This window comes from Scyliorhinus canicula, chromosome 5, assembly GCF_902713615.1.
Source record: "Scyliorhinus canicula chromosome 5, sScyCan1.1, whole genome shotgun sequence".
Lineage (NCBI taxonomy): Eukaryota > Metazoa > Chordata > Chondrichthyes > Carcharhiniformes > Scyliorhinidae > Scyliorhinus > Scyliorhinus canicula.
In genome coordinates this window covers 122,684,850-122,705,187 of record NC_052150.1, presented here as the reverse complement: position 1 = coordinate 122,705,187, position 20,338 = coordinate 122,684,850, and the positions used below count along the sequence as shown (strand labels likewise).

General features: G+C 51.0%; 1 protein-coding gene across 1 annotated transcript in view; it reads right to left on the bottom strand.

Annotated features, from left to right (window-relative positions):
- calcr (calcitonin receptor) overlaps positions 1-20,338 on the bottom strand; it is a 444,237-nt gene that overhangs the window by 186,608 nt on the left and 237,291 nt on the right. The window contains 1 exon segment of the mRNA XM_038797577.1: positions 220-332. Coding sequence (XP_038653505.1) covers positions 220-332 — 113 coding nt within the window.

Genomic DNA, 20,338 nt, shown 5'->3' with positions numbered 1-20,338 from the left:
CGGGTCCTTGGCGCTGTGAGGCAGAAGTGCTAACCACTGCGCCACAGTGCCGCCCGCCAAGCCCCAGACGTAATCGGGGGAGGTGGGAAAGTGGCGGGGTTGCCAGTACCTTCCCACCCAATCACACACCGCTCCCATGCCCTCCCACCCCTGAACTCTCCTCCGGTGGAGCATTACATTCCACCAATGGATGCTGATTTAAAGGCTGGTGAAACCTACCTTTATTTTATAATCTGTGAACTTGTTACAGAATGTATAGTTGGACCAAGTTCGATTGGTTTCTGGATGCTTAAACCAGTTCCCAGTTTCATCACAGTATTTTGTCACTTTTTCTGGAAAAAAATTGAAACAAAATTTCAGCAACTGTTCCAACAAGTGGAAGTGAACAAACTAGAGCACGCGTCTACTCTTGATAATCCAAAATTGTTTTTAAGTGAAAAAAATGGAATTATCCAAATTATTTGAATTTAGCAATGTAGATGTTACAATAAGTTTGATGCTAAAAGTTTCCCCATCACTGATCTTAAGCTGACTAGCCTACGATCAAAGGTTTATCCATCTGCTCTTTTTAAATAGAGGTGTTGGGTGCAATTTAATGGAAAAAGTTTGAAATGCTGTATCGGGCGTGATTTCCCTGGTGCTTCCCGTCAGCCGAGCCGGCGAGACCGTGGCCAGTATTTAACGGCACTTAGTGCCGGAAATGGTCCCCCACGAGCTTCACAGGGAACTGACTGTCCTACCAGCTGATTCACCTGGACCCCAACCGCCAGTTCCCCGACGGGAAAGGGCCCAGAGAGGCGGCGGGGTTCCAGACATCAGAGTACTCACCCACTATGAGGAACAGGCCCTGGAGATCGCGGGGATGTCCGAGGATAGAGCAATCTGTACCGCAGAGGTGAGGATCCACTGCCCCTTCACCCAGGTGACCTGTCTCCAGTGAGTCATTAATGACAGCAAGAATGGCCCTTCTCTCTCACTGACCACATGTCTATTCTCTTGTAGCATCTCCATCTAATGAGGCCGGGAAATTTGGGGTCCCCGCCCCCTGCCACCCAAGAGAACAACTCAGATGGGAGCTCCAAGAATGCCACTGGTGAGGTATCACAGTTGGCATCCCCACCCTCCATCAGCGCAGACACACACCCTGGTGGGCAACAATAGTGGATAAATGTCAGGGGCAAAATCTGGTCTACACCACACAGTTGCTTATGCCCATCAGGTGGAGGCAGGAACACCCAGGGGAATCAGCAGTCAGAGGTCTGCTGGATCCAAGGACTCAGCTGAGTCCCAGTCTGATGCCAAGCCCCTGGGCAACGTTATCCCTGAGCTGATGCAGACACTAGGGTGTGAGTAAGGAGGAGATGTCAGTGATACTCTGGCGAGTGCAGAGCTGATTGCAGAAGTCCCAAAGGCTACGGGCACAGGGGATGATTCTGAGCTAGTTGTGCTGGAGGATTCTACCCTGCACATTCATGCCCAGTCACATCAAGAGCCCCTCACCCCCTGGCTCCTGTCGGAAACACCCGGGGGAGTGTGTTCAGGTACCTTCCTCTGTTCCACACACTCACCCGCTATTGCGGCAATATCCCTTTTGCTGATGCCCAGCTCTTGGGTGTTGGTTGTTGACTGCTGCCTATGTGGTGTTGACGCCCCAGGGTTCAGGCAATGTGCCCAGGCTTCACAGTTTGATTGGAATGCTTGGCAATGACACCCGTCTAGGACATGGCATGTGTACCCACAGGAATGCACTTGAGATCTGCGATGTTTTCACACATAACTAACAATGCCAATTCCTTATTATCAATAGTCTTCATCTGTGCAACCAGAGGCTACTCACAACCAAAGGGAGTTAAAGTGACCGTCAGCATATAGTCAGGAACATGACTCTGTCCTCAACGTGTTTGATGGGACAGACAGGCTGCAGCTATAGTTGCCCCCATTATAAGTCTACACAATTTGGGGGTTGGCCTTTAGGACCTGTGGACGCTGAGCCCTTCACCACCCCTAGCCAAGGGGCAACCCTCGACCGATGGCCCCACGACTCGTCCCACCTCCACCAGCGGCTCCCTCCACCCCCCGGGACTTACCCCACCTTCCCAGCACTGGAAGAGCAGCTTCAGTGCCCCTGGGCTGCATTTCAGAAAACGCAAATGGCTGCTCACCTCCACCAATCCCTTCAACATCCATTGCGCTACATTTCCGTTTTTAAAAGTGTGATAAATGACTCCCGCGTGACCTCTCGCTGGGAAGCCGGTTAGTTCCCGAGAGGCCATCAAATTGGGCTTCCATCCCGCTAATGAGATGGAGATTGCCCTGAATTGGCCTCAATTGGCTGTAATACCACCCTGCCCTGTCCCCGACCACTTGTAGGTCTCTAATGGCTGGTGAAACCCATAAAGATACCGTCACGACTGGTTGACGTTTGTGTGACAGAGTACTGAATAACAGCCTGGCTATTGGGAGCCTAATGCCTCATTTAAATATGCAGATCTGGATCTTGCCCAATAAGGACGAGATTCAGATCGTGCCGGGCAGAACGAGTCAGTTGACTTGTGATCGATCCGGTGCGGAACCGGATTTGAGATTCTCGCGTGATTCACCCATTGCGCACAGATCTATGCCAGGTGCAACGGGGTCAGTGAATCGTGTCATAACCATTGCAATTGCCAGTTCCCTGGCATCCACTGCCCCACAAGCACTGTCTCACAACCCTCTCAATATTTAACGAACATTAGAGATTGCGGCCAGAATGTCAACTTCCCTCAGTAACCTAGATTGCATCCCATCTGGACTGTATGACCCTTTTATCATCATTATCTCACCGATTATTGTTGTTGCCTTTCCTTTATTGCTACATTGGCAGCGTCATCTTTTCTAGCAAAGACATGCAAAGTGCTAACTTAGCTGTGCCCTCTACCTCCACAAGAATGGTCCATAATTGGGTCCACCCCTCTTTAAATCGGCCATTTACAACTGAAAGTATTCTGTCCTCTCTGCTCAAACCTTCCTTGAAGAGCAGTTACAACAGAACAAAGAAAAATATGGTTAAAAAAATAGCTCCACAAATTCACCATAACTAATTCGCTGTTGGAGAATGGCAGCTATTATAGCATCAAGAAATCAAATAAATCTGACTTTATAAAATGGAATGGTAGATGCTGGAAAATGGGACACATGCTCCCGAGAGTCTCACCAAAATAATGGGTTTTATTGATCTCAGATTTTCTACATTTCCTATATTTCTAATTGTAAAGAAATAAACAAGAATTAAATTATCGGCATTTTCAAAGCAATTGAGATGATATTTGCTTTGATAAATGAAGTAATAGATACTGATACAACTTTATCAGCAACTCTGCAGCAGTAGAAAAGGGAGCCAAGAACATTAACTGCAACATCATGCACAGCAGACCAGCTAAGATAGAGATACTTCATTGACCTCGTAAACATATTTATAATAGACTCTTTCAGAAAGTGTGAATTATTTATGTACTCAGTCATGAAGAGCTAATTGGATTATTATGCAATACTAGCTTTTTGCCGTAGTTCAGCTCGAGTCAATGTACTCCATTGCTATTTGAACCGTACATTCAGTCAAGAAAAAGTTAGAGATTTGATACAGAAGGAACTGACTCAACCATCTAAAGAGCTCAGACCGATCACTACAGTTATGAGCACTGGATATCTCACACTGGAATTAGAGGGGGTCTTTCTGTTTACATCAGCAAATCTTCAAGAACAAATTACATTTATGCAGCATGTTTAACACAGAAAACAGGTCAGAGGTGCTTTAGAGGAGTGTATTCAGACAATAATCAAAATCATGTCAAGGAAGGTAATATTAGGAAGGGCTTCGAACAGGTTGGTTAAAGAAATGGATTTTAAGGAAGGTCATAAAGAAGGAGATGGATGAGGAGAGGCAATGATGTTTAGGAAGGAAACTCTGAAGTGTGGGATCAAGACAGCTGAGGCCATAACTGTCAGTGATAGGTAAAATGAATGGGGAATGTACAATAGGTCAGACAATCACAAATTGGTGTAAGGGTGGAGGCTGTTATGGGGTAGTGAGAGGGGAGGCCATACAGGGGCTTGGACACAAGATTGAGAAGTTTGAGTTTGAGGCCTTGGTAGACCAGGAGCCAGAGTACATCAGGAAACACAAGAGTGATAGCTGAGTGAACCTGAGGGGCAGTGAGGCTGCTCTAGTAGTGGTAATTTAAATTTCTAGCTGCTGTGATGGGGATGGATTCTCCACTGTCCGCCGCCAGTAGTGTGTTTCTCGATCCATCAGGGAATTGAGCTTTGGCCTAAAAATGGGATCGGCGCCCATTCCGATGGGTCACTTGCATCCATTTGCATCCAATTAACAGGCTTGAAGCCCGAATCTCCAGCCCGCCATGATGCTCCTGCCTTCTTAGCTGGGATTTCAGCAGATGTGAATTGGTGCCGGTCTTTTGGTGCAGGGTGCAGGTTTTCTGGTGCAGGGGCTGGTTTAGCTCACTCGGCTAAATCGCTGGCTTTTAAAGCAGGCCAAGCAGGCCAGCAGCACGGTTCGATTCCCGTACCAGCCTCCCCGGACAGGCGCCGGGAATGTGGCGACTAGGGGCTTTTCACAGTAACTTCATTGAAGCCTATTCGTGACAATAAGCGGTTTTCATTTCATTTCATTTCATTTTCAAGCATGGCGCTGTCATGGTGGGTCAAGAGGGTCAGTGCATAACAGAAGTGCCCCCTAAAGTCCTTCCCCTCACAATTGAAATCCTGCCACCTACGACCAAACTTTCCCCCTGCTCCCCCCCCCCCCCCCCCCCCCCCCCCCCCCCCCCGGCCCCCCCATCAGATCCTTCCATAAGATCCTTAACAGAGACCCCAACATAGATCTCTGCCTGTGAGCTGAAGAGTAGTCCAGGGAGTCCAGTGAAAAATCATTGTATTTCCACGTATCCTTTCCTACCATCTGCCGCTTCAGACAAAAGTGTTTAAAGCAGCAGCTGTTACAAGTGTCAGAGGGTTCATCAAAAGCTGCGTATACTGCAAAGGGCTTGAAATCCCTTGACAGCCTTTGAAATACAAATGTTCCATTCAATTTTGCATTAGCCAATGATTGACATTTGTATTATTCCAATGACAGGCGCTTGGTAGATTGTTAATCTATTTTTCCCTTCATGCTTGAATGCATCTGTATTACCCTGTTTTGATGCGAATCACAATGTTTATAAACACTTGCTATGAGGACAGCTCCTCACCACATTAAAAGCTGCTTAGTGTTTTGATTTCCCCCTTTTTCAGAAAGCACTTGCCTGCTTTTGATGTTGTGCGGGGCTGTCAATCATAGCAAGAATAGCAGCCTGAAACCAGAATTCTGACACATTCCCATGAGATCTTCTCCATGCATAACTTTCCATGGAAAAGGAGAGGGAATTGCACCTGGGCACTGTTCCAAGCACCAGTAGAGACCAGGAGCGAGTCTCTGCTGGCAGAGCATTTCGTTTCCAGAACAGAGAATCCAGCCCATGATCTCACTAGAGACTAGTAACATTTTTTTTACAATCTGCAAACCCATGTCTTTACTAAAACAATAAAACTACAAGGTTCATGGTTTAAAACAAAATAATTCTACTACAAAAAATGTAAGAATATGCATACTAATAACCAGTTAACTTTACTTTAAAACAAACTTCCAAACTCAACTTTCCTTCTACATTCATTTGACTTGCATCTCCAAAACTCTAGTCAGGTACTTATCAGAAAATGGAAGATTAACCACTCATAGAATTTACAGTGCAGAAAGAGGCCATTTGGCCCATCGAGTCTGCACCAGCTCTTGGAAAGAGCACCCTACCCAAGCCCACACCTCCACCCTACCCCATAACCCAGTAACCCCACCCAACACTAAGGGCGATTTTGGACACTAAGGGCCATTTACCATGGCCAATCCACCTAACCTGCACATCTTTGGACTGTGGGAGGAAACCGGAGCACCCGGAGGAAACCCATGCATACACGGGAAGAACGTGCAGACTCCACGCAGACAGCTACCCAAGCCGGGAATCGAACCAGGGACCCTGGAGCTGTGAAGCAATTATGCTAACCACTATGCTACTGTGCTGCCACTCGGTTTGAGAACTGGGTCAACGATTTGTATTCTGTGATCATTTGGGCCTACCACTTATTTTTAACAATGCTTTATCTTCAAATCTACTCTAATTGTCCCATAGCTGTACTCTTCCCATTCAACAATTAAATGTAACCTGCTCAGAACTTTCCTGGTTCGAATATTCTTTAACTCTAGAATGTTGCACATAAAGCTCTCTCTGTCTCTCTCTTCTCAGCATGGCTATTCCAGTAGAGCTCCCCGCCTGCACCCCCCCCCCCCCCGACGTTATCAATGTAATTTATAAAACCCTTTCAACCAGCACACATAGAATTTTGATTCAATTCTGCTTGCTCTGCAGCGAGATTGTTCTCAAAACAAAGATGAACTGCTTGAACATAGAGCCATACCTAGGACCCCACTCACCCTAACAATAAAAGTCTAGTTCATTCTTTTCCTATTTTCCTCTCAGGCACTTTGGTCACATAATCATTTACTGGACCCCAACATAATTTCATAAGAACACTTCTTTTATGGAAATCCAGCTCATAAAGGGCCATCACCCCAAGATAAAATATAGATATTTCACTGAAAACACATGGTCCATCACACTGCTGACAGACAGACTCATCCCTGCCACATCTTCACATTCACAGAGGTACTGTACTTGCCCCCCTCAGCTTAGAGGGGGCTTGATCCTTTGAGCCCCCACTTGGCAGAGACAGTCTGCAACTCTATCACCCCCAGATTACACAATCACCCCCCGCTGACCACCAACACTTTTAAATCTCCCTTCAGGTCACAGAGAAGTTCAAAAGGGAAGTGTATTAATGCGCGACTAAATCAGTATTACCCGTTATATGCCATAATCAAAAATCTAATTACGTTAAGGGCGCCCCCACCATCACGTACCTTGCTGGGCAGCTATGTGCTCCACCTGCACAAAGCCAAGAAGGAATTCTCACCTTAGAATGGAACGCAATCAGGATATTTTAACCCCTATAGTGCATGGATTTGTGTTGGGTGAGAAGTTAAAATTATAAAGATTTCAAACCTGGCCCAAAACTACTTCGATCCTTTTGTTTTTAACTGAGGTCAGTCAGTCAGTAAAACATTATACCGTGTCCATTTTTACATGCTTTTTATTTTTATCTGGGTTTTCTGGGCCTTGGGAAACTGGGGAGATAAAAGATTGCGAGAAGAACTTGTTACACAATGTAAGTGCATTTACGGAACTGTTTATGGGCCAAGAGGAGCGTTTTCTTCAAATCAAGCTCAACAAAGATAGCTGCTTCCCTCCACATGATACCCCAACACACCATCCATAATGGCTCACGCTTCCTGAAATCACCCTATGCTCCGCCCTATGATCTACCACTAGTATCACCCTCCACCCACAATCTCTCTGCCCTTCGTCATGATCATCCTCCATCCCCACCACAATTTCTTCCTACCTCTCTCAATGTGCTCTGCTGCCTTATTAGATAGTTTATCAAGTAAAACAGACAAGAAATCATTGAATCAGGTGGGCTGTTGGGTGGGAGACGATGAAAATAATGAAAATCCATCATTTGACTGGGAAGCCTGTACTTCTGGCCTTTCCATCCAGAATACCTATATCCCTGCCTCCCCATACGTATCTGGGCCAATGCATCCAGGTCAAGCCATAATTTGTGGCCCTTCTGCTGATTTCAAACCAAAATTATGGAGGGGCGCCTGCAACTTGTGCCTTGTATGAACATAAGAACTAGGAGCAGGAGTAGACCATTTGGCCCCTTAAGCCTGCTTTGCCATTTAGGAAGATCATGGCTGATCTGATTGTGGCCTCACCACATCCACACACCACTACTACTGTCTTAAAGGTATTCAATGACCCTGCCGCCATCCCACGCCAGGGAAAAGAGTTCCAAAGATTGACGACCCTCAGAGAAAAACTTCCTTCTTCTCTCCATCTTAAATGAGCGATCCTTATTTTTAAACTGTACCCCCTAGTTCTAGTCTCTCCCACAAGGGGGAAACATTGTTTAAGTATCCACCCTGTCAAGTCCACTCAAGATCTTATATCACCTCTCATTCTTCTAAACTTAATCGATGTAGGGCCAGAGGTAAAACGGTTCTGCTCCTCAAATGGCACCACAGTCTCAGAATAACATGACAGGGCAGCACGGTGGCGCAGTGGGTTAGCCCTGATGCCTCAAGGCGCCGAGGTCCCAGGTTCGATTCCGGCTCTGGGTCACTGTCCGTGTGGAGTTTGCACATTCTCCCCATGTTTGCGTGGGTTTCGTCCCCACAACCCAAAGATGTGCAGGGTAGGTGGATTGGCCACGCTACATTGCCCCTTAATTGGAAAAAATGAATTGGGTACTCTTAAATAAAAAAAAGAATAACACGACAGTACCTCTCCCCCCCCCCCCCCCTCCTCAAATCACTGGCAAGGCCCTCCCTCCAAGTGAGCGATATCCTATATGAGCTCACCAAATTCACCTCCCCTTAAGGCCCCTCCCCCACTCAGCAGCCTCACCCTTAGCCTTCCCTTCAGGCCACCCCCCCCCCCCCAATCCTCACCCCTTGGCAGTGCCAACCATGGACTCCGAGGGGGTCCAAGGGCATCAGTCCCCACTCTATACTTACCTCCAGGGTGTAAATGGGCGTCCTTCAGGGGTGATGGGGGTCTGGGGGACTTAGGCTGGGCTCGGCTGAAGGGGCTGGACTAGACTGAAGGGGCTTGGGTCAGGGTCTTTTCCGGGATGGGGGCTGTGTGGCAAATGTTCTTTCTGTAGCTTTGAAAATCATTACACTGTCTTTCTGCTTGTCAAGTTTTAACTATAATCTCACTGACATGTTGGAATCCGTTGATGTCTCTCCCAGCATGTCAATATCAATGATCTGTCAGACAAAGGTGAAAGTCTCCCTTTTGATGCATTGGAAACCTTTGATGTTCTTTTTCCACACTCAATTTAATTCCACTTTAACTTTCTCAGGTCTCTGGACTAGCTGAGATGCTGGAAAGCTTTGAACTGCATTGTTTACATTCAATTTCACAATCCATTGCCGTTTACAAGCCTCTTTATTCATAGGTCCAGGGTATTTCAAAGGAGCAATTAACTTTGTTTTATTTATATTGGTTCATGATCTACTAACTCTGAAGTGCTTCCCCTTTTGTGCAGGTGTTGTTTCTAATAGCAGTTTTATTTTAAAGATACTGTTCATTTAGTCTTGAAGAGCTTCCCGAAAAGACCAGGGGCTCTGTCTGAGTGCTACCTCCCGACCTGGTCTTTCGAGGAAAATCATCAGAACAAAGAAACAGCATTCCAGAATTAATGGTCAACAAAGAGCTATTAAAACAATCCAAGCTAAACCCTGCTTTGAAATAGCATGTACCTGTCAATCAAAGGGCTTGTCAAAGGTAATGGGGCATGAAGTTGAATGTAAACAATGCATTGTAAAGCTTTTATGCTTCTCAGCATGCCAGGAGGCTTGAAATGTTAAAGGGAAATTAAATTGACTGAAGAAAGCACTTCAAAGGTTTCCATCACATCAAATGAACGGCATCAAAGGAAACCATCTGACAGATGGTTGAAATTCACATGCTGAAAGACAGTTTAATGATTTTCAAAGATACAGAGTGAAGACCATTCACATGGTCTACATTCCGGGAAAGACCTCCGGCCAGAGCCCCTCCAGCCCAGCCTGAGCCCCCCACAAACCCTGCCACCTACCCTGAAGGACCCCCTTCAACACTCTGGAGGGTGTTCCTTTCCCACACACCTCCGAGTACACAGTGCCTGGCCCCCATTTGTCAGGACCAGACGAGATTGGCACTTGTGAGACTTCCAGCTGGGAGGGTGGGTGCATACTGAGAGGGCAGAGAATCCAGCCTTAAACCCAGTAATTCTATTTAAATGCCTGTAGATCAGCGGTTATTTTCCGCTCTGGCCGAGAACCGGATCGGGCCAGGTAGCACTGGCCGGGACACGCGCAATGGATTTGACGCCCAGCAAGACTCCCATTTTGGCACTCATGCCCAATTCAATGGGTCTTTGGGAATACCATCTGGGCTTGTGGTCCCGAAGAATGTAAAAAAGTATTTTTAAACAAAGCCATGTAGTATTAGGCTTTAATGATTAACCATGTCTGTCGGGCAGAACATCTGTTATGGATAAAACTTACCAGCCTCCCAGAACAGGTGCCGAAATGTGCCGACTAGGGGCTTTTCACAGTCACTTCATTTGAAGCCTATTTGTAAGCAATTATCATTTCATTTCATTTCATGTTCTTAAATACTACAACTGAATGATTATTTGTGAAATTGAGGAGAAGCTTCATCTAATTAGTCTGATCAGCTTTTTAGATTCATAGAAGAGAACCCGTAAGAGGAGAGCTGGTCATAGAGCCACCAGGCCAGTGAATAAGATGTCATTTAAAATATGAGGCAAGATTTGGGTCAGAAATGTCGGACTAATATCAGAGAAAAGAGGAAAAATTTAGGCCTCAATATTCTGGACCTGTTCGCCATGGTTGAAAATCCCGTTATGGCCGTTAATTCACAAGGGAGGACCATAATGAGATTTGAGGCAGTGAGATCTCAGTTTGAGATCTCCCCAACCCGGCCAGCAAAGTATTGGGGTAAGGGTGTGAACCTGATTACCATGAATTGAAATGCATTTTAATATTCAAAAATGGCTTAATGCTGTTGTTTTCAGAGTCGTCAGAGGCAGTACTAACAACCAGCAGGTTGGCACTGTAAGGTTGGACGTTCCAGGGGTGGTACCAGAGGAGGGGCCGGGGGCAAGGCTCTAAGGAACCCCATCAGCGGGGTTCCCATTATGTTGTGAGGTGGGGGGTGGAGGGGTCGGCGATTATGGGGGAGGGACCTGTATAGCAATGTCAGTGTGGAGACTTAAAATGGTGGAGTGCCCTGATGCTGGTGAGGATGGGGGAGAAAGGTACCCTGATGTCTGCATGGTGTTTGGGAGGTGGGGAGGTGATCCAACCACAAGGGTGGTTGACCCTCTGAGTTGGAAAGTTGAGGGTGTTCCCCTTGTCTGTCAAGGGTCCCGATTCCGAGGGAGGCCTTCTGCTTCACTTTGCGATTGAGTCGCCCTTCAAAACTAACACCCTGATCTCAGAATCCTGACTTTACCGGCAGGAATCCCCACCGCTGCCTGTGTAATCATAACCAGCACTTTGAAATTGTAGCGTGAAGTTTATCTGGCTGGAAAAGGCATCTGTGAAACTGGTGAATTTCACACTGCTTTTCTTGCCTGATCCAGCACTGTCTGCTATTTTTGGAAAATCCCACCCTTAGGGTTTTTTAACCTTGCAATAAAAGCTATGCAGGCTGTGCAATGGCATTGTTGAGTGTATGTACTATCTGTCCAGACTCCGAGGTGTGAGTTCTCGAGGACTATTTGACATTCACTCAGGGCAAAGGAGAGCAAAAAGAGTTGAAGGTCGAGTGAGCATTTGAACTGATCAGTAATGCAGCTGTAGTTATTTTTTGTGTCCAAGGAGAAGGTGAAAGAGGCAAAAGGAAGTTTGGGGATGAAGAAAGTGTTTAGGAAAAAGAAGGTTGTGCGACTCACTGGAAAGCTAAATTGCTGTGTGAAAAGGAAAACACGTTTCTGTACTTTATTGAAATGTCCCATTCGATTTTCCTCGTGTTTCTGCAAGCCAATGTCGTGACCGGGATTCTCCGCTATCCGGCGGGACGGGCCGTTCCGGCGCCGAGGAGTGGCATGAACCACTCCGGCGTCGGGCCGCCCGGAAGGTGCGGAATCCTCCACACTTTCAGGGGCTAAAATGGTGGGATTGGCGCCGCACCAACCAGCGCCGAAGGGCCTCTGTCGGCCGGCGTGGGTTGGCGCATGCGCGGGAGCGTCAGCATGTTCTGGCGTGATCCCAGCGCATGCGCGTTCTTTTGCGCGTCGGCCATGGCGGACCGTTACCTGGGCCAGCGCAGAGGGAGAGAGTGCCCCCACAACACAGGCCCTCCCGCAGATTCGTGGGCCCCGATCGCGGGCCAGGCCACCGTTGGAGCCCCCCCAGGGTCAGATCCCCCCACCCCCCCACACGGACTCCACAGACCACCCGCAGAGCCAGGTCCCGCCGGTAAGAACCTTGTTTGATTAACGCCGGCGGGACTGGCCGAAAACGGGTGGCCACTCGGCCCATCGCAGAGCGAAGGATCACCAGGGGGCCACTGCCAACGGCCCCCAACCGGCGCGGCGCGATTCCTGCCCCCGACAAAAAACCGGCGCCAGAGAATCCAGCACCCGGCGTAGGGGCAGTGGGGAGGGATTCACACCACCCACCAGAGATTCTCCGGCCCGGCAGTGGGTCAGAGAATCCCGCCCCTCGTGTCTGTGTTGCTGAAATAAATTGGTAAACCCTCTGTAGTCTGATCCTGCACTTTGTTTTAAAGTTGTTGGTTGTTAAAGTTGTATTCTAATTTGGTTTAAGTGAGAATTAAGTTAGCATAAGTGAAGGAGAATGGATGGATCTTTAAGTTGTTAATGCAATTACTTTGTTCTGGCAAGAGAAAGAAAGAGAGAGTGGGATACTTTAGGGAGATAATGTCCGGGATCCTCCCTTCTGGGGACTAAGTTCCCACACCGGCGGGAAAACCGGCGGCAACGACTCCGGTGTCAATGGCCCCCCAAGGTCAGGAATTCTCACCTTTCTAAGGGGCTAGGTTGACGCCGGAGGGGTTGGCGCCATTCCAGCCAGCGCCGAAGGGACAGCGCAAGTATGCGCATGCGCGGAACGGCCGGCGTGATTCCGCATATGGTGGACCCCCCAAGCCCCCCCTCGAGGACCGGCCACGCATATTCACCTGTCAGGTCTCACCGGTGCATGAGTTGAGTGATTCACGGCAGTGGGACTGACCAAAAATGGATGGCCGCTCGGTCCATCGGGGCGTGGAGAATCGCCGGGGGTGGGGGGGGGGGGAGAGGGGGCGCTGTCAACGGCCCCTGACCGGCTTGGCGGCGATCCCGGCCCTGCCCGAAAAAAGGCGCAAGAGAATATGGATTTGTGCCTCCCACTGGGGATTCTCCGACCCGGCAGGGGGTCGGCGAATCCCACCCAATGGGTATGGAGACTCAGGAGCACTTGATTGTTCTTGCAAAACTCAAAGCTTCTCCACTTTTAAAATTAAATACAATATATTGGAATTTGAAAACAAACAGCTTTGAACTTGGAATAATACCGGGTCCTCTTCAATGGAGAATTTGGAGGAAAGAAAGGGGGCTGGATAATCGGCTCCAATGCCAAAATTGGGTTGACGCCGGTTCCACGCCGAATCAGCATTCTCCCAACCTCCCAGCTCGACAAAATCGTGGCACGCTCCGCGCAGCCCAGAATTACAGTATGCATCTCATTATCTGCCCCGACAACCAATTCTCCACAGCCTCAGCGATTTTGCGCCTCGAATTTGCCGATTTCCCGACGGCGTGTTTCTAACATCTTAAAAAAATCGTGAATCTGGCTGAGGAGGCTGCGAGAGGAGGTAGGAGGTAGCGTGGGAGGACTGAGGGCTCATGTATCGGACAGCAGTCGTGCTTTCTGAGGGGAAGGGGGTGGGGGGTCCTGCCAGGGCTGGTCGAGCGGCGACGGAGGGGCGAGGAAGGGGGGAGGCCAAGCAGCCGGCGAGCCCCCGAGAGAACGGCCGTATGGATGGGTGCCCTCCTCCTGCCCGGCCACCCCACTCAACCGACGACACCCACCGGGGGACCACCCAGGTCCCCACCGGTGGCAGCCCCCAGTGAGGGCATTGCCATCAAATGGTGGACCTGGCAGCAGGGCGCCAGGACCGGGGGCACTGACAGGGCTGGGGTGCGGGAGTGGGGGGGCATGGATGGCCGGAGCGTGTTATATTACTGGTTTAGCAATATATTTTGTCACTAGTTGCTGTTTATCCAGAAGGTCTGATGGTGTGAGACTCAACAGGATAGTCATTCCACTGCCTGAAGAAACCATAAGTTTTCAACTTAAAGCAAACTAATTTATTAAGTAACGACTAATTATAATTGAGTTTGACACTCCACAGAACTATCACTTGTCATCAAGTAATTTAATATTAATCTATTAACTGATTCAAAACTACACGTGCTAACTATGCTGTGATCTATCTCTCCTCCACTACTGCTGTCTAGTTGCTTCTGGTTGGAAAGAGACCAAGGTCCTCTAGGAACTGATACTGGGGTGGGGGGGGGGGGGGGGGCGATCCTCTGAGCCCCAGGGCGGGCCATACATAGATTACATAGAATTTACGGTGCAGAAGGAGGCCATTCGGCCCATCGAGTCTGCACCGGCTCCTGGAAAGAGCACCCTACCCAAGGTTAACAACTCCACTCTATCCCCATAACCCAGTAACCCCACCCAACACTAAGGGCAATTTGGAACACTAAGGGCAATTTATCACGGCCAATCCACCTAACCGGCACATCTTTGGACTGTGGGAGGAAACCGGAGCACCCGGACGAAACCCACGCACACACGGGGAGGATGTGCAGACTCCGCACAGAGTGACCCAAGCCGGAATCGAACCTGGGACCCTGGAGCTGTGAAGCGATTGTGCTAACCACAATGCTACCGTGCTGCCCCATGGGCCATATAATCGCCGCAACCACGCCACGATGCCAGCATGCGATTCTCCGAGGTGCGAAGAATCGGTGCCATTTGCGCCGGCGCATTTGATGCAGCGCCGGCCGCTAGAATTGGCAGGGCCGCCGATTCTCCGGCCCGGATGCGTTGAGCGGCCATGCAGATACGACAGAGTCCCGCCGGTGCCATTCACCCCTGGTCGCTGCAGGCGGGAACTCTGCACGTAGGGTCAAGGAGTGGCCTGTGGGGCTGGAAAAAGCGATCCTTCAATGGGGTGGGGGGGCCTCCGGTGGGGTCTGGCCCACAATCGGGCCCACCAATCGGTGGGCTGGCCTCCTCTCCTCGTGCCTACTTTCCTGTGCGTCCGGCTCCTGAACACCAACACCATGTTGAGTTGGGGCCGGCGCGCGTAAGAAGTCCCCTGTGCATGCGCAGGTTGGCGCAGCCCAACTGCGCATGCACGGGTTGGCGCGGTGCCCATTTGGCACCGGGAAGGGAGGCTGGAGTGGTGTTAACCGCTCTAGCGCCATGATGGCCCCCTGTGGGGGACAGAATCGGTCATCCGCGTGCCCGTTTCACGCCGTCGTGAAATGCGGCGGCGTTCATGACACGCGAACACTTGGGCTCCATTTGGAAGAATTGCCCCCTTATAGTGGGATTGAGTGGTTCCCTCTAGTGGTAGTGTTACAGTTAGATGTTATAATTAACCCTTTAGTTATCTACATTAATACATAACATTATATCCCCCCTTTTGTTTTTACATTTCTTTCTTGTTTTAGCAAAGGGAAAATGTATAACAATATTAAAACAAAAGCATAAAATGTATAACTTTGTACAGAGCAAAATGAGTAACCATTACACAAATTGACTGTTAAGTATTTACAAGTTCAGTCTGTTAGGTTTCTTTCATCGTCTCAATGATCTTAGTGGATGAGGTGGTGATACTGATGTCTTGAAAGTTCTTTGCATGTCATTGGTACTATTGTTGTTAGTGAGCGTATCTTGAAAGATAGTTTCGTTGTGTTGCAGGTCTGGAAAACATTTCTGTGGTTATATTTTTTGAAGCGCTCTACAATTTCTACATAAGATATTACCTTCAGCTGTCTTGATTATATATGATCTTGGTGCTTCTTGTCTTATGATTCTGGCAGGAGCACGCCAACCTGCATCAGGTATCTTGATCCTAATGCATTAGGTATCTTGATCTGGAGATAATGAGTCCAGAGTGGTTGTCTGCATGTCATAGTATAATCTTTGACGATTAAGTAGCTGTTGAGTTCTCTGTATCACTGGCAGATGATCTGGATTTGGAAGCTGTATCGTTGTTCTCAGATCCCGATTCATGAGCATCTGTGCCGGTGACAGATCTGTTAATAAAGGAGTTGCTCGATAGGATAACAGCGCAAGATGGATGTCTGGTGCCGAATCCAGAGCCTTATTAATGAGATGTTTCATGTTGTGTACTCCTTTTTCTACCTTCCTGTTCGGCTGTGGGTAATGTGGACTTGATGTTATGTGTTTAAAATTACAGAAGCTTGCAAACTGGGCCCAGTTGTTGCTGTCGAAATGCAGTCTGTCTGTCATGACAGTGGTTGGTATTCCATGTCGGTAAAAGGTTTCTTTGCTTGCTTTTATTACAGATGGTTCTCTTACAAGTGGTCCTCTTTGCAAAGTGTGGGAACGAGATAGTGCATCTGCTGTGATCAGATATTTTCCAAGTGCGTAGATGAGATCAAAATCATGGGCACGATTCTCCGCTCTCACGCCGGTTCGGAGAATAGCGGGCTGCGCATAATTTCACGGCGACGCCGGTCCGACGCCCTCCCGCTATTCTCCGAACCCCGCACAAACTACACGTCGGCATTCCCGGCAAAGGACTCAAAAGATCCCCCGATACGACCAGAATCCCGACTTATTGGCCCCCCGCTATTCTCCGGGGAGACGGAGGGGGGAGTGGGGGAGACTGAGGGGGGAGTGGGGAGATGGAGGGGGGTGGGGAGACGGAGGGGGGAGTGGGGGAGACTGAGGGGGGAGTGGGAGCGGGGAGTGGGGGAGACTGAGGGGGGAGTGGGGGAGACGGAGGGGGAAGTGGGGGGGTGTTGGGAGAGAGGGAGCGAGTGACTCGTCCAACCCCGGTTACAAAATGTCTGCCACCATGCCATGGCGTGCCGGTCATGAGGACACGGCCGCTGGTTGCCCTGTGGCTTATGGCCACAGGCCACCGATGCACCGGTGAAGAGGACATAGTTAACTGCCCGTTGGATGCAGAAAGTGACCAGGGGTTAGGCTGCCCGCGTGTCAGCAGCGCGACCAGGCCACCAGGACACACAGGTATCCCGTGGCAGGCGGCTGCCGAGGTGTCGACTAACCTCCATCTAACATGTCCCGTTTCTCTGCCCCCCACCACCCTTCTGTAGGTTAGCACGATGTCTGCGAACAGAACGGCTATGTTCTGCGCAGTGGTTGGGGCCGCTGCACTGCATTTGGAGATGGAGCAGCATCCACAGCCTCAACCCGCAGTGGATGCAGGGCCAGCTGCAGCAGCAGAGGGAAGGGCCGAGGAGTTGCCAGTCGTCGAGCAGCATGGGGGGGAGGAGGAGAGAGTGAGGGTGCAGCCACGGCGCCAGAGGCGACGACCAAGGCCGAGGGTGTACCGTGTCCAGATCTCTTTCCTAACAATGACGGTCATCACCTGCAGGAGGAGACTCCGGCTGAGTAGGCGGACGGTGATACATATCTGTCACCTCGTGGCGCACCTCGCCCCACGTGGAACGGGGGAAGGACACGCGATCCCGGTTGCCATCAAGGTGACGGTCGCTCTTAACTTCTATGCGACCGGCTCCTTCCCGTCTCCGAGCGGGGACCTCTCCGGGATCTCCCAGTCATCGGTCCACAGGTGCATCCGGGATGTGACCGACGCTCTCTATGCCATCGCGGACCGCTACATCACCTTTCCCGAGGACCGAGCAACTCAAGACTCACGAGCTCGTGGATTTACCAGCGTGGCCGGGATACCGATGGTGCAGGGGGCAATCGATTGTGTTCACGTCCCCATGCGCCCGCCTGCAGGGGACAGGGAGGTGTTCACAAACAGGAGGAGGACATACTCCATGAATATCCAGGTGGTATGCGACCCCCACATGACGTTCATGAACGTCTGTGCAAGGTTCCCAGGGAGTGTGCATGACTCCTACATACTGGCGCAGTCATACATCCCTGCGATGTTTGAGGGACGTCCCCCCCGGCTGAGGGGCTGGTTGCTAGGCGACAGGGGTTATCCGCTGAGGTCTTGGCTGATGACGCCAATACGCAGGCCTCAGACCAATGCGGAAACCCGATACAACGAGGCCCATGCAGCAACCAGGGATGTGGTGGAGTGCTGCCTTGGCCTCCTGAAGATGAGATTCAGGTGCCTGGACCGCTCTGGAGGGGCCCTGCAATACCAACCCGACAGGGTCGCTCGCATTGTTGTGGTCTGCTGTGCGCTGCACAACATCGCGATGCAGAGGGGAGATGACCTGCTGCAGGAGGCGGAGGGAGAAGCTAGTGGCAGTGGTGCCAGTACAGAGGAGGAGGAGGAGGAGAGGGAGGAGGAGGAGGAGTAGGAGGCTGGCAGAGAAGCGGGCGCAGCACGCAGACACGACCCAGGTGCTGGTGATGTCGAGGAGGCGGCATGACGGACCCGGCGAGGACGGCGGGCACGCGACGCCTTGGTGGCAGCACGGTTCATGCGTCGCATGCAACGTCCCCGCTGAGCACCAGACCACCACCTGCATCGCTAGTCGTGCAGAGGGTCAACACACAACTGGCACCACCACAACCCCGCCCCCCCCCCCCCCCCCCCCCACCCCCTCTCAGTGTACACTGCTCCACTTCAACATCACCCTTACCACTGGGTCCAGACGGTATGGCACAACATTGATGGCTGTGTCAGTGGGTGTGATCAGTGCCATGTGGAATGATGACAGCCCGCTCTGCGATGAGCTGTGAGCTCAGAATCGTTAGAGAGAGTCTGACCCATGGCAATAGCTGAACCATCCACCTTGGTGGCCGCTGAGTTCGTCACGGACACTTCATCACGTGCCCGCGTGGGCTAGCTGTGGGAGGGGGTGGGGGGGAAGGGACTGCACACCCGGCACCGAAGTTTCACCGCTCGTCAACCCCAGCGACACTCGGTCACCATCACGATTCCTGTGGCTGTGGAACAATCACACGGTATTACAAGTAAGGTGGAACAGTGCGTTTAATGTTAACAATAATTTACAGGTGCCCTAGCCCCTATAACTAAACTGTGCCCTTCACCCGTGCCAACTTACTCAGTGTTTATCTTAGTTGCCTTACGGGCCCTACCACTACGTCTAAGTGATTCCCCAGATGATACAGCAGGAGTGGAGGAGGACTGCTGCGAATCGCCCCCTTCGACTCGTTTCTCCTTCGGCAAGCGTTTCCTGGGGCGACCCGGCCTTGATGGGCCAGGCTGCTCTGCGGGCGTCTCCGGTGACGTTGTGCCACCCTGCTCTGCCTGCTGCCCACCCGATGCACCAGGGATGGGACGGGGGAGGCCGAGAATTCCGGGACGTCCTGTGATGGAGTTAATGGGGCGGGCCCCGAAACCTCCTCCTCCCTCGGGGAGCCCGGTGGCCCCTGAGCCTCACTTTGGGACAGAGGTGCGAGCGGGGAGGTGCCCCGTCACGCCACCAACACCTGGATCCGAAGGTTTGCAGAGACGGAGTCCAGGGAGTTAGACATTCCCGCCAGGGACTGTGCGATCTCAACCTGTGAGTGCACGACGCCATCCAGCACGTGTGTCAGGCGGTTGATGCTCTCCGCGACTGACTGCTGGGACTGTGCCACTGACTGCTGTGACTGTGCCATGGCGTGCTGCGACTGGGCCTTGACCTGCTGAGACTCGGCCAAGGCCCGCAGCGCGCCGGCAATGGCGCATTGCTGCCTGTGAGAGGGCAACCCTGTCCAGGGCCGAGGATGACGCGTGCACATTAACCCCAACGCCTTGCATAACCTGACCCATTGCCACCACCGCGGATACCACCCGTGCGGTGTCGGCCTGGGTTGCTGCCATGAGCGGCACCACTCCCTGCTCGTGGACGTGGTTCGACTCCTCTAACAGCGTCTGCAGAGTCTGGAAGACAGCCCTCATCCCGTCATTGTGTCCCTGGGTTTCTTGATGCATCGGCTGTGTGGGTGGGTTGAGAAACTCCAGGAACTCGGAAAACGTCTGGGTGCCAGCTGGATGCTGGGCCTGGCCTGCCCTCCGCCAATCCGGGCCCTCGGCTGCTCCGACCTCCACCTGCTGTACCTGCTCAGCTGTGATGTGCGACCCAGACTGTGACCCAGGAGCCTCATCACTAAAAAGCCCAACCGGGGTGAGTGTCTCTGGGATGGTGGATGGTGTGGGAGATAGCAGTGCCGCAAGCTCAAGGTCGTCTTGGGTGGATGCCTCCTCTATGTCATCGGCCTGCTGAGAGGCCGTAGGGCGTTCGCGGACCATTTCTTTCTCTTCCTCTCTCGCCGCCCTCTGGGCGTCCTGCTCCACAGATTCAGTTGGGGAGGATGGGACGCCCCGCTGATCGGGCACCCTCTGTCGTCCGGCCCTGGGTGATGTGGGGGCAGATGCCT